The sequence below is a fragment of the Bos mutus genome, chromosome 2, assembly GCF_027580195.1.
Source record: "Bos mutus isolate GX-2022 chromosome 2, NWIPB_WYAK_1.1, whole genome shotgun sequence".
NCBI classification, from domain to species: domain Eukaryota; kingdom Metazoa; phylum Chordata; class Mammalia; order Artiodactyla; family Bovidae; genus Bos; species Bos mutus.
The window spans coordinates 22,202,335-22,215,871 of record NC_091618.1 but is presented as its reverse complement, the minus strand read 5'-3'; the positions used below and the strand labels follow the sequence as shown (position 1 = coordinate 22,215,871).

Below are 13,537 nucleotides of genomic sequence, written 5' to 3'. Positions count from 1 at the left end.
CCCCATCTTGTAAGAGTACGTGCACCTTCTCCTATTGATTAGGGTCCATGATCTCTTCCGTAATGGATACCCTGGTTTTTTGCCTGCTGGCCAGTATACAAAGAGAGCTCAAATTACTTAGGAGGCAGCTTTGATGTTCCATGAGATCCTTGCTGTGTCGTCTAGAAAGAGTGTGCCTTCTTTGAAGACCAGGACTTCTAACTCAGTAGAGACCAGAATTATGGGGATAAGAAACAGAAAACCCCTCAATGGGTTGCTGGTTGTCAGCTACCTTAATTCCTAACATCAAGTCTCCTCTTAAAGACAGATCTCAGAGTCATATACCACAGGTGCTGTACCAGCGCTTGGCCCTCTACCTCGGAGAGGATTATACATCCCCACGTATGGTCATGTAATTTGCGGTGTTTTCCTGTTGGGCAGATTCAGTCCTCACCCATCAACATCAAGCTTGTGGTTTTAGCCAATGAATGTGAGTTCATGATATCTATACCCCATCTGAGCAGAAGCTTTGAGAGACATCGTGTGGTTCAGTTCCAGTTCAGCCGCTCAGTTGTGTCTGACTCTTTGCGACCCCATGGACTGCAGCATGCCGGGCCTCCTTGTCAATCACCAACTCCCGGAGTTTACTCAAACTCATGTCCATTGAGTTGGTGATGCTATCCAGCCATCTCATCCTCTGTCGTCCCCTTCTCCTCCCGCCTTTACTCTTTGCTAGCATCAGGTCTTTTCAAATGAGTCAGTTCTTCACATCAGGTGGCCAAAGTATTGGAGTTTCAGCTTTAGCAACAGTCCTTCCAATGAATATTCAGGACTGATTTCCTTTAGGATGGACTGGTTTGATCTCCTTGTAGTCCAAGAGACTCTCAAGAGTCTTCTCCAGCACCACAGTTCAAAAAACATCAATTTTTTGGCACTCAGTGTTCTTTAGAGTCCAACTCTCACATCCATACATGACTACTGGAAAAACCATAGCTTTGACTAGATAGACCTTTGTTGACAAAGTAATGTCTCTGTTTTGCAATATGCTGCCTAGATTGGTCATAACTTTTCTTCCAAGGAGCAAGTGTCTTAATTTCATGGCTTCAGGCACCATCTGCAGTGATTTTGGAGCCCAACTGTGTGGTTCAGTGAGTGTTTTTCCCTTTCTGCCATGAGAACATATCCTAGTGGGGGTTAGTTCCTAGAATGAAGAAGACATGTGGAGCAGAGCCACAGCTCATGCACAGCCAACCCAATGAATACAAGCAAAAAATAAACCTGTGTTGTTAAAAACAACTTAGTTAAAAATGACTAAGAATTGGGGATTATTTGTTACTTCAGGATAACCTAACGAGATCTTACTAATGCATGGTAGCTTGTCTTATCTGTGATATTTTCCCTGGTCTCTGGCAAGTCATCCTTGCCTGATTTCTGATACATGTGTCTCTCTCCCTGTTTCTAACTAACAGACATCTGTCATAAATATCTTTAAGTATTGTTCTTAATATTGCTGGGGGTCTCTGGATTGACTACATCAGAGATATCTGGATATAGTTTTTAAGAAATTATTGGCTACAGAATTTGGTTCATTGGCTACAGAGATACTGATTAAACAAATATGATTCAGTAGTTGTCAGTATGGGTCTAAATATTTGCACATCTTAAAAACTACACATAGAACTCTCATACATTCAGGAGTTAGTTGTATGTTATATTCCATAGCCTTGGACTGCAAGGAGATCCAACCAGTCCACTCTGAAGGAGATCAGCCCTGGGATTTCTTTGGAAGGAATGATGCTAAAGCTGAAACTCCAATACTTTGGTCACCTCATGCGAAGAGGTGACTCATTGGAAAACACTCTGATGCTGGGAGGGATTGGGGGCAAGAGGAGAAGGGGACGACAGAGGATGAGATGGCTGGATGACATCACTGACTCGATGGATGTGAGTCTCAGTGAACTCCGGGAGTTGGTGATGGACAGGGAGGCCTGGTGTGCTGCGATTCATGGGGTCGCAAAGAGTCGGACACGACTGAGCAACTGATCTGATCTGATCTGATCTGAATTATCTTCGCTGGTCTCTTGAACCTAAATGTACCATAACTTTTACCGCTCAATTTTAGCCTTGGATAATGGCCTTTCTATCAGACTTATCTTAGCCCCATATCTTCATCCTGCATTTACAGCCTGGTCAAATGAAGTTTCACCTGAGACCTACCATTGTTTAAAGCATACACTGAATTTCTCTTCGGAAAAGTTGTTAGTGTGTATGTGTATTTGTGTGTATGCGTGTGTGTCTCTGCGTGTATACATGACATATACGAACAAAAGAATAGAGAGAGAAAACTGTACTATGCTGAAAAAGGTTTTGAACATTTTGAAATGAAGCAGCAGAGCTAATTATCTGTCTGGGAAAGGTACGTATTTAGGTTTTGAGCTATTTAGGTCAAAAGTAACAGAGAAATTGCTGATACAATTATTCCTAGTAACACTCTCATAAATGCCTGTGTGCATTCACACATGCATAAATCCCCTCACGTGGATATGTTCCTGGGAATGACTGTCTAAATAAATCCTCAAAGTACCTTTTGTTCAGTGATATGGCAGTGGAGGTAAGGAAAGGATGCATAGAATGATTGAGGCAAAGTTAGATGAGATCAAATGTTTCGTCTTCCATGAGAAAGATTAAGGTCACAATCATCACAAATCAATGATAAACCTTCCCATTCCATCACACCCTGGTCCACCCTCTACCACTTCTGCCTTAAATTCTTACTGATTTTGCACAAACTGTTCCATTTGAATTTATTCTCACTTATTTTTTGACTGACATTCTAGAAGAAAGCCCAGAATATGAAATGCATGAGGACACTGAATGGATTTAGGAGACTGACCACTATGATGTGAAAACTGCCACCTAATCATTTGCTCGATTTCATTCATGTTTCTAGATATCAACTGCTCCAGACAGTACACTGAAGTTCCTTTATTTTGTTTTGCAAAGACAGTATGTCTAGAGTTTATCAACTCAAAATACTCAGAAAAATATGAAATAAATATAAAAAACATTTTTGATTAAATAGCAAACTGATCAGAATTAAATGCCAGAATCAGAGTCACATGTACTAGTTGGATCCTTTCTGGCTCTATTCTCAAGGGTCATATAACTGTCATAACTGCTTCATTGAAGATGGAAAAAAGGCTCATTTACCATTATTGTTCCTACTGGAATTAAAATGTATGACAAACCTTAGAGTCGTGAAAGATACAATGAAGAGACAACTAAAATTAAAATTAGGACTTCCCTGGTGGTCCAGTGGTTAAGACTGTAACTTCCACTGCGAGGGACAGGAGCTTGATTCCTGGTGAGAGAAATAAGATTCTGCATGCCACATGGCACAGCCAGGATAAATGAAAAACTAAATGAAATTTAAAGAAATAAATTTTTAAAAGGCATAAATAAACATGTTTGGAAAGGTAGATTCAAGAGGCTTCCAAAATTCATATGCTCAAAGATACTTTTTATACTTCATACATGTCTAAGAAAATTAAATATTTCTAACAGTGCTTCATTTTATTCCCTCTATTGATGAATGACCATAAATGGGAAAAACTCTAGAAAAGCATCTTTTAAAAATTCACATTGACATTCATGTCCTTTCTGTTCATAAAAGAGTTAACATTACTTAATAGCATAGAAAAAGGCCTAAGGGTCATTTTCTCTATGATAAGTTGAGCTTCAAACTGAGAGAGATTTCTTATGAATTTAAAATTTTTTTTCAAACATTCCTATGTGAAACTTAAGAAACTTACATTTGGATACCTCTCATACTTTGGATATTTATGAAGTATTTAGAACTGTTCCAGAATTGGATGAGATTTCAACTTCATCGCTTTATTTTATTCAGTGTGGCTAATTCATTAGTTCAGTTAATTTCAGTTCAGTCACTCAGTCGTGTCTGACTCTTTGCGACCCCATGAACCACAGCACACCAGGCCTCCCTGTCCATCACAAACTCCCAGAGCCCACCTAAACCCATTTCCATTGAGTCGGTGATGCCATCCAACCATCTCATCCTCTGTTGTCCCCTTCTGCACCTGCCCTCAATCTTTCCCAGCATCAAGGTCTTCTCAAACGAGTCAGCTTTTGCATCAGGTGGCCAAAGTATTGGAGTTTCAGATACAATATCAGTCCTTCCAATGAACACTCAGGAATGATCTCCTTTAGGATGGACTGGTTGGATCTCCTTGCAGTCCAAGGGACTCTCAACAGTCTTCTCCAGCACCACATTTCAAAAGCATCAATCTTCGGTGCTCAGCTTTCTTTATAGTCCAACTCTCACATCCTTACGTGACTGGAAAAACCATAGCCTTGACTAGACGGACCTTCGTTGACAAAGTAATGTCTCTGCATTTTAATATGCTGCCTAGGTTGGTCATAACTTTCCCTCCAAGGAGTAAGCGTCTTTTAATTTCATGGTTGCAATCACCATCTGCAGTGATTTTGGAGCCCCCCAAAATAAAGTCAGCCACTGTTTCCCCATCTATTTCCCATGAAGTGATGGGACCAGATGCCATGATCGTCATTGTCTGAATGTTGAGTTTTAAGCCAACGTTTTCACTCTCCTCTTTCACTTTCATCAAGAAGCTCTTTAGTTCTTCTTCACTTTCTGCCATAAGAGTGGTGTTATATGCATATCTGAGGTTATTGATATTTCTCCTGGCAATCTTGATTCCAGCTTGTGCTTCATCCAGCCCAGCATTTCTTATGATGTACTCTGCATATAATTTAAATAAGCAGGGTAACAATATACAGCCTTGATGAATTCCTTTTCCTATTTGGAACCAGTCTGTTGTTCCATGTCCAGTTCTAACTATTGCTTCATGACTTGCATAAAGGTTTCTCAAGATGCAGGTCAGGTGGTCTGGTATTCCCATCTCTTGAAGAATTTCCCACAGTTTGTTGTGATCCACACAGTCAAAGGCTTTGGTATCATCAATAAAGCAAAAATAGATGTTTTTCTGGAATTCTCTTGCTTTTTTGATGATCCAGCGAATGTTGGCAATTTGATCTCTGGTTCCTCTGCCTTTTCTAAAACCAGCTTGAACATCTGAAAGTTCATGGTTCATGTATTGCTGAAGCCTAGCTTGGAGAATTCTGAGCATTACTTTACTAGCGTGTGAGATGAGTGCAATTGTGCAGTAGTTTGAGCATTCTTTGGCATTGCCTTTCATTGGGTTTGGAATGAAAACTGACCTTTTCCAGTCCTGTGGCCACTGCTGAGTTTTCCAAATTTGCTGGCAGATTGAGTGAAGCACTTTCACAGCATCATCTTTTAGGATTTTAAATAGCTCAACTGGAATTCCATCACCTCCACTAGCTTTGTTCATAGTGAAACTTCCTAAGGCCCACTTGACTTCACATTCCAGGATGTCTGGCTCTAGGTGAGTGATCACATCATCATGATTATTTGGGTCGTGAAGATCTTTTTTGTACAGTCTTCTGTGTACTCCTGCCACCTCTTCTTAATATCTACTGCTTCTGTTAGGTCCATACCATTTCTGTCCTTTATCGAGCCCATCTTTGCATGAAAATTTCCCTTGGTATCTCTAATTTTCTTGAAGAGATCTCTAGTCTTTCCTATTCTATTGTTTTCCTCTATTTCTCATTGATCACTGAGAAAGGCTTTCTTATCTCTCCTTGCTATTCTTTGGGACTCTGCATTCAAATGGGTTTATTTCCTTTTCTCCTTTGCTTTTTGCTTCCCTTCTTTCACAGCTATTTGTAAGGCCTCCCCAGACAGCCATTTAGCTTTTTTGCACTTCTTTTCCATGGAGATGGTCTTGATCCCTGTCTCCTGTACAATGTCACAAACCAGATCTAGTCCCTTAAATCTATTTCTCACTTCCACTGTATAATCATAAGGGATTTTATTTAGTTCATACCTGAATGGTCTAGTGGTTTTCCCCACTTTCTTCAATTTAAGTCTGAATTTGGCAATAAGGAGTTCATGATCGGAGCCACAGTTAGCTCCCAGTCTTCTTTTTGCTGACTGTATAGACAGTCTTCATCTCTGGCTGCAAAGAATATGATCAGTGATTTCGGTGTTGACCATCTGGTGATGTCCACGTGTAGAGTCTTCTCTTGTGTTGTTGGAAGAGGGTGTTTGCTATGACCAGTGTGTTCTCTTGGCAAAACTCTGTTAGCCTTTGCCCTGCTTCATTCTGTATACCAAGGCGACATTTGCCTGTTACTCCAGGTATCTCTTGACTTCCTCCTTTTTTGTATTCTAGTCCCTTATAATGAAAAGGACACGTTTTTTTGGTGTTAGTTCTAAAAGGTCTTGTACGTCTTCATAGAACCATTCAACTTCAGCTTCTTTAGCATTACTGGTCAGGGCGTAGACTTGAATTACAGTGATATTGAATGGTTTTCCTTGGAAACGAACAGAGATCATTCTTTCATTTTTGAGACTGCACACAAGTACTGCATTTCAGACTCTTTTGTTGACTGTGATGGCTACTCCATTTCTTCTAATGGATTCTTGCTCATAGTAGTAGATATAATGGTCATCTGAGTTAAATTCACCCATTCCAATCCATCTTAGTTCACTGATTCCTAGAATGTCGACGTTCACTCTTGGCATCTCCTGTTTGACCACTTCCAATTTGCCTTGATTCATGGACCTAACATTCCAGGTTCCTATGCAATATTGCTCTTTACAGCATCAGATCTTGCTTCTATCACCAGTGACACCCACAACTGGGTGTTGTTTTTGCTTTGGCTCCATCCCTTCATTCTTTCTGGAGTTATTTCTCCACTGATCTCCAGTAGCCTTTTGGGCATCTACCGACCTGGGGAGTTCATCTTTCAGTGTCCTATCTTTTTGCCTTTTCATACTGTTTATGGGGTTCTCAAGCCAAGAATACTGAAGTGGTTTGCCATTCCCTTCTCCAGTGGACCACATTCTATCAGACCTCTCCACCATGACCAGTCCATCTTGGGTGGCCCCACATGGCCTGGCTTATTTTTATTGAGTTAGACAAGCTGTGGTCCATGTGATCAGATTGGCTAGTTGTCTGTGATTGTGGTTTTAGTCTGTCTGCCCTCTGATGCCCTCTCTCAGTGCTTACTGTCTTACTTGGATTTCTCTTACCTTGGATGTGGGGTATCTCTTCATGGCTGCTCCAGCAAAACGCAGCTGCTGCTCCTTACCTTGGACATGGGATAGCTCCTCTTGGCTGCCGCCCCTGAGCTTGGGTGTGGGGTAGCTCCTCCCAGCTGCTCCTGGCTGCTCTACTAATTTATTAGTAGAAATAAGTTACTAGTGTAACCAAAGGATTCTGGAAACTGAAGAGAGATTGACCATTATTTTACTGATTTAAGCAAGTATTTCCCCACCCTTTCTTTCTTTCTTCCTTCTTTTCCTCCTTCCTTCCTTCGCTTCTTCACCCATTCCTGTCTCTCTCCCCCCTTGTATTCCTAACAGAACCCCCTTTGTGGTTGCTGTTTGTTTTGTTTTTCCCTTTATGCTAACTAGGTAAAAGTAGGGATGAGCTTGCGAAGTAGAAAAGAAGTTCAGTTGCTGCCCTCTCAACCTCAGTCATGTGTCAGTCAACAACATATATGTACTAGTATATATAAGTGAAGTGAGTGAAAATCGCTCAGTTGTGTCCAACTCTTTGCAACCCCATGGACTGCAGCCTGCCAGGCTCTACTGTCCATGGAATTCTCCAAGCAAGAATATTGGAGTGGGTTGGCATTTCCTTCTCCAAGTATATATAAAATAGATAACTAATAAGGACCTATTGTACAGCACAGGGAACTCAACTCAGTACTCTATAATGGCCTTATGGGAAGTGAATCTTAAAAAAGAATGGATATATGTTTATGCATAACTGATTAACTTTGCTGCACATCTAAAACCAGCATAACATTTTAAATCGACTATACCCCAAGAAAATTTTTCTGAAAAAGCAGTCTGCGAGTCATTGTCACAGATTCTTGTTTCCTTTTTAAGCCACTGGCAAGATCTCAGTTCAGTTCAGTTGCTCAGTCATATCCGACTCTTTGCGACCACATGGACTGTAGTATGCCAGGCCTCTCTGTCCATCACCAACTCCTGACTTTACCCAAACTCATGTCCGTTGAGTCGGTGATGCCATCCAACCATCTCATCCTCTGTTGTCCCCTTCTCCTGCCCTCAGTCTTTCCTAGCATCAGGGTCTTTTCCAATGAGTTAGCTCTTCGCATCAGGTGGCCAAAGTACTGGAGTTTTAGCTTCAACATCAGTCCTTCCAATGAACACCCAGGACTGATCTCCTTTAGGATGGAATGGTTGGATCTCCTTGCAGTCCAAGGGACTCTCAAGAGACTTCTCCAACACCACAGTTCAAAAACATCAGTTCTTCTGTGCTCAGCTTTCTTTATAGTCCAAGTCTCACATCCATACATGACTACTGGAAAAACCATAGCCTTGACTAGATGGACCTTTGTTGGCAAAGTAGTGTCTCTGTTTTTTAATATGCTGTCTAGGTGTTCTTTGGAAAGACTGATGCTAAAACTGAAACTCCAATACTCTGGCCACCTCATGCGAAGTGTTGACTCATTGGAAAAGACTCTGATGCTGGGAGGGATTGGGGGCAGGAGGAAAAGGGGACGACAGAGGATGAGATGGCTGGATGACATCATTGATTTGATGGACATGAGTCTGAGTGAACTCCAGGAGTTGGTGATGGACAGGGAGGCCTGGCATGCTGCAATTCATGGGGTCGCAAAGAGTCAGACAGGACTGAACGACTGAACTGAACTGAAGTGTCTAACAAGATTTACCTGAAAGTAAAGAAAGACAATTGAAGATGAAATGTTCTATGTGGTACTTTGGGGCTTTTTTTTTTTGGATTCCAATTTTTGAGTATCTGAATACCAGTATAGCAGAATTTCTGATAACGGTTAAATCATGCTTTAACATCATATTGAATGCTAAAGTATAGAATATATTCACACTGTTGGAAATGTTTCTTCACCAGTCTCAAGCTAAAACGTGAACTGTCATCAGTTATAGATACACCTGTGCCCATGACCTTGCCCATCCTGGCTCACCTGGCACTGGTTTCCTCTTTCTCTTACAGCATAGGTGGAGAAGTGGGGCGAGGCCACGAAGGAACTTACGTGGGCAAACACTTCCGCATGGGATTCATGACAATGCCTGCGCCCCAGGACCGGCTGCCCCACCCTTGCTCCAGTGGCTTCTCCGTCAGGTCGCAGTCGCTGCATTCGGTCGGGGGCACAGACGACGACAGCAGCTGTGGCTCCCGGAGACAACCACCCCCCAAGCCCAAGCGGGACCCCAGTACCAAGCTGAGCACGTCATCTGAGACGGTCAACAGTACGGCGGCCAGTAAGAGCGGGAAAGGCCCCGAGCGGACTGAAGGTAAAACCAGCCAGGCCCATTTCACCTAGAAAGAGGCTTCACACCAAGTGTCCAGGCCCGCATATCCACCAGCATTTGCCTGGGTCACATGATCTTGTCTCCTCCACCTTAAGTCTTAGAAAAGAAGAATCCAGGGGCAATGGCTGTTCATTGCAGTGTTGCCAAATGACACCTCCCACAATATATTTAATTTATATCACCTGAAAAGGATGTGTTTTCTAGCCCCCTTTAAGGGGCTTTGAATCATTAGGAAATTATTTTGCCTAGAAGTATATCTAAAATCTATATTTTCTTGCTTTTATTCCTATTACTTGTATAATTATAGAAGTATTATGAGATTCCCAGGTGGTGCTAGTGGTAAAGAACTCACCTGCCATTGCAGGGGAGGTGAGAGGCAGGTTGGATCCCTGGGTAGGGAAGATCCCCTGGAGGAGGGAATGGCAACTCACTCCAGTATTCTTGCCTGGAGAATCCATCCCCTGGACAGAGGAGCCTGGCAGACTGCAGTCCATAGGGTTGTAAAAGTGTGGGACATGACTGAGCAACTTAGCACAATTGGACGCATCATGAAATCATAATGGGGGGCTTTGTAATGCCAGAAAATATAAAAAAGAAAAATCGTAATCATCTTTAGAAATAATCATTTCTTAATCATTTTGGTGTACTTCCAGTAAATTTGAATTTATGCATGTATGTGTGTACATTTGTAGCCTCTACTTCAATCCCTGTCTTCTGTTTTTACCATATCTACATTTTTTTCTCAGCCATGAAGTACATAAATCAAATATATCTTAGTCTCTTTGTTGGTCTATAATTATAAATTAGGTCAGATTAACCCCAGATCTCACTGGTACTTTAGCCTTGCTTGAATAAGTCAGTTTCAGCTTTCCTGAAATTTCCCCGAGAGTCCCTTGCAGGGCGAGTAGTCCCAAGTGAGTTTTGATACAGGTGCATTCAGATTGTTGTGTGAGTTGTGGAAGATGCTTCAGGGCATCCAGTGCTGACAGGACTGGCTTGAGAGCATGTTTCCTCCAGGTCCCATGGTCTTTCTCTTAGCCTGCCTGTCCCTGACATTCTTCCCCAGTGGCTCACGTGAGCACCTGGTATTCCAAGTTTCCCAGTAGCTTGCAACAAAGAGTGGACGCCAGCTGGTCCTTTCCTTAACTGGGCAGGTTTCTTTGTCACTTAGGCTCCCCTGTCCTTCACAAAAACTCCCTCATCTTGTGGTCTAATCCTCCCACAGAAATGTAAACCTAGCCTACGGTATGGTTACCCACGAAGCATATTCCATCACTTCTAACATCTTCATCTTACCTTTCACCTGTATCAGTATCCAACGGCATATGTAGCCAAAAAGCAAAAGCTTCAGAGAATATTGAAGAATACAAATAAATGCCTGGAGATTGAGCTAATCCATACTTTCTTCAGGGAAAATCTCCACTTAGGCTCAGTTTCTTCTACTTCATATATAGTCAGAAATACATCACAATTGTGGGTATGTGTGTGAGATTATATGTGTAAATAATATGCATTTGTGCATATTTACAAAATTGAAATCCTAGTGCATAGTTTTGTGCTTTGTATTTTCACTTGTTTTCTTGTGATTATTTTCCATGGCATTCAGTTTGCTGGGAAACGCTGGTTTTAAGGAAGGGCATGAACATCATGGTACTTTGTGCAATTGTTATCTTTGATGAAGTCTTAGTTGGGCTTCTCTGGTGGCTCAGATGGTAAAGAATCTGCCTGCAATGCAGGAGACCTGGGTTTAATCCCTGGGTCAGGAAGATCCCCTGGAGAAGGGAATGGCAACCCACTCCAGTATTCTTGCCTGAAGAATTCCATGGACATAGGAGCCTGGCAGGCTACAGCCCATGGGGCCTCAGAGTCAGACACGACGGAGTGGCTAATACTCAACACACCAGATTGGTTCCAGACTGTTCTGCTGTAATCAATCACACTGCAATGAAGGGTTGTGTGTGTGTGTGTGTGTGTGTGTGTGTGTGTGTGGGTGTGAGGGGGTGTCTATTTGTGTAACTCTTTTGTTCCTCCACCTTGAAACAGATTTGAATTCTGAGTCTTTTTTTCTCATGATTCAAGGTCATCAGTATGTCCTTCAACTTGTAACTCACAGATGTTTTAGAGATAGTGTTAATAAACTAAAAGGCTCTAGAGATCTGTGTTTTATAAATTTTAAATATTGCTCCTAAGTTTTCCCTGATATTGATACATGGTGCCTTTTGTTTCTCTTTATAGTCTATGAGGTTATTTCCAGAAGTCACCTCTTCTTACTTGTACTGGCAGAAAACTACATAATCAATTACATTGCATTGTTTTCAAAAGCAGATTATGATTTAGAACAATGGTCTCTGAATGATGAGGGCCTGAATGTAATCTAAAACGATTCAAGAATAAAGGGGGATAAAAGAACCATTGGAAGGGGAAGCGAAAAGGAATCAGACTAGGTGAGCAGCCAGTAAAAGGGTGTGTTATCAGGTGAGGTAACAGTGCTGGAAATACCCATGGAAGCAGTGTAACATACACATCTCAAAATAGTCCCCTCCCTGGGGAGGGGAGCTTGGGGTCTTCAGAGTGGTCATGTGGAAAATTATGATTGCCCCACAGAAGAAATATTTGAGTGGTGATTCAATTGTCTTAAAGACAGAACTGATTGCCATTCATTTGAAATGCTTCAGGTAGCTAAATCCTGAGATAGAGAAACTCATAAGTCTCTCAGATCCCTTCACCATATCAAGATTTAAGGCTCTAAATAGCTCATTATCAAAGAGAAGACAGGAAGTCTGTTATCTTTATTACTTCTGAGGCAGAAGAGAAGACAGTGAGTAAATTAAAGCAGTAGCAAAAGCTTATCTCAGACTTGGAAAACTACCTTATGGTCCGTAAGGCTTATTAAACACTAAGTTCAAGTTCAACATCTCTCCTCAAAAGGACTTCTAGGGTGGTTAAAGAGCCTTCAGCTGTAGTGCCTCTTTGAGGATGGTCAATGGACCAGAAGGACTATTAAGATTCAGTGCAGAAATGGTCAACTTTTATAGAAGAGTGATTTTTCAATGCAAATTTCAGCTTCTCTTTGGAGCACTTAATCAAAAGGCAACTGCAGAACTGGATATATTCAAATCTCTTTTACCAAGGTATGACTTCAATAACAGGAGAGAATCAGAGCTCAGTTCAAAGATGGGAGAAAAATCTTGAGTCCAAATGCATGTATTCATATGTGTGTACTCAAAGTGAAAATTATGTAACTATGTAGATTGTTCTTTTATGAATCCTCAACTCTTTATAATTGTGAGTTAACTGGACTTCATTATGGAGCATATGTTTTCTTTACAGTTTTTCTGGCTTTAAGAATTATAACAAAGATGAAGAGTGACTTTTATAAATCTTAGTTTGTCTTTTCTTTTTACATTAAATGTCAGCAAAGTCAAAATATTGATTCTGGGGCATTAGAATGATTTCCATGGTAACCAGCTTCTATTTAAGTCAGGGATTATGACTTCCCTGAGGATAAAAGTAAAAAGGAAATGGCCTTGTAGCAAAACAGCTTTCAGAGTAGGAAAGAAATAGTTTAATGATGAACACAAACAAAAAAATCACATACCAGGAAAAGTATAATTTAGCTTTAAAAAATCATAATTGTGTCATACTGAAAATATATATTTGCAATTCTATTTTAAGATCTTTCATAATGATACATTTCAAAATGTATACAGTAGAGAAGATAAATTGACCATAAATATGCAATAGATATTTTAATTGCTCTTTCTATTGCTTCAGTGTAATACCTGCTGAGTTTGAGGAAAGATTAGACGAAGCAAAAGGAGCTAACTAGAAAGGATGAGAGACCTGACAACTACATCTGTAGGATGCAGGAAAGAGCAGTAATTGTGCAAACTCACATTCTCCATTCCCATTGCTCAGGTCAACACGTATTTCATTTCTTAATAGAGTCATTTGCAGAGATGCTCTGTGGTGCAGGCAAAAGAGACTGTGCTTAGAATCTACAAGCAAACATTGACTTTGAGACAGTGATCTAATGAGACTGTTTCTTCACCTTTAAAATGATGATGAGGCACTGAAAACTAATCATACCCTGCCCCTCTCACAGCC

At 41.1% G+C, this 13,537-nt stretch overlaps 1 protein-coding gene across 1 annotated transcript in view; it reads left to right on the top strand.

Moving 5' to 3' along the window:
• The window catches only part of NYAP2 (neuronal tyrosine-phosphorylated phosphoinositide-3-kinase adaptor 2), a 307,287-nt gene that overhangs the window by 119,444 nt on the left and 174,306 nt on the right, over positions 1–13,537 (top strand). Inside the window, exon 2 of the mRNA XM_070379977.1 lies at positions 9,111–9,412. Coding sequence (XP_070236078.1) covers positions 9,111–9,412 — 302 coding nt within the window. The remainder of the gene's footprint in view (positions 1–9,110; positions 9,413–13,537) is intronic.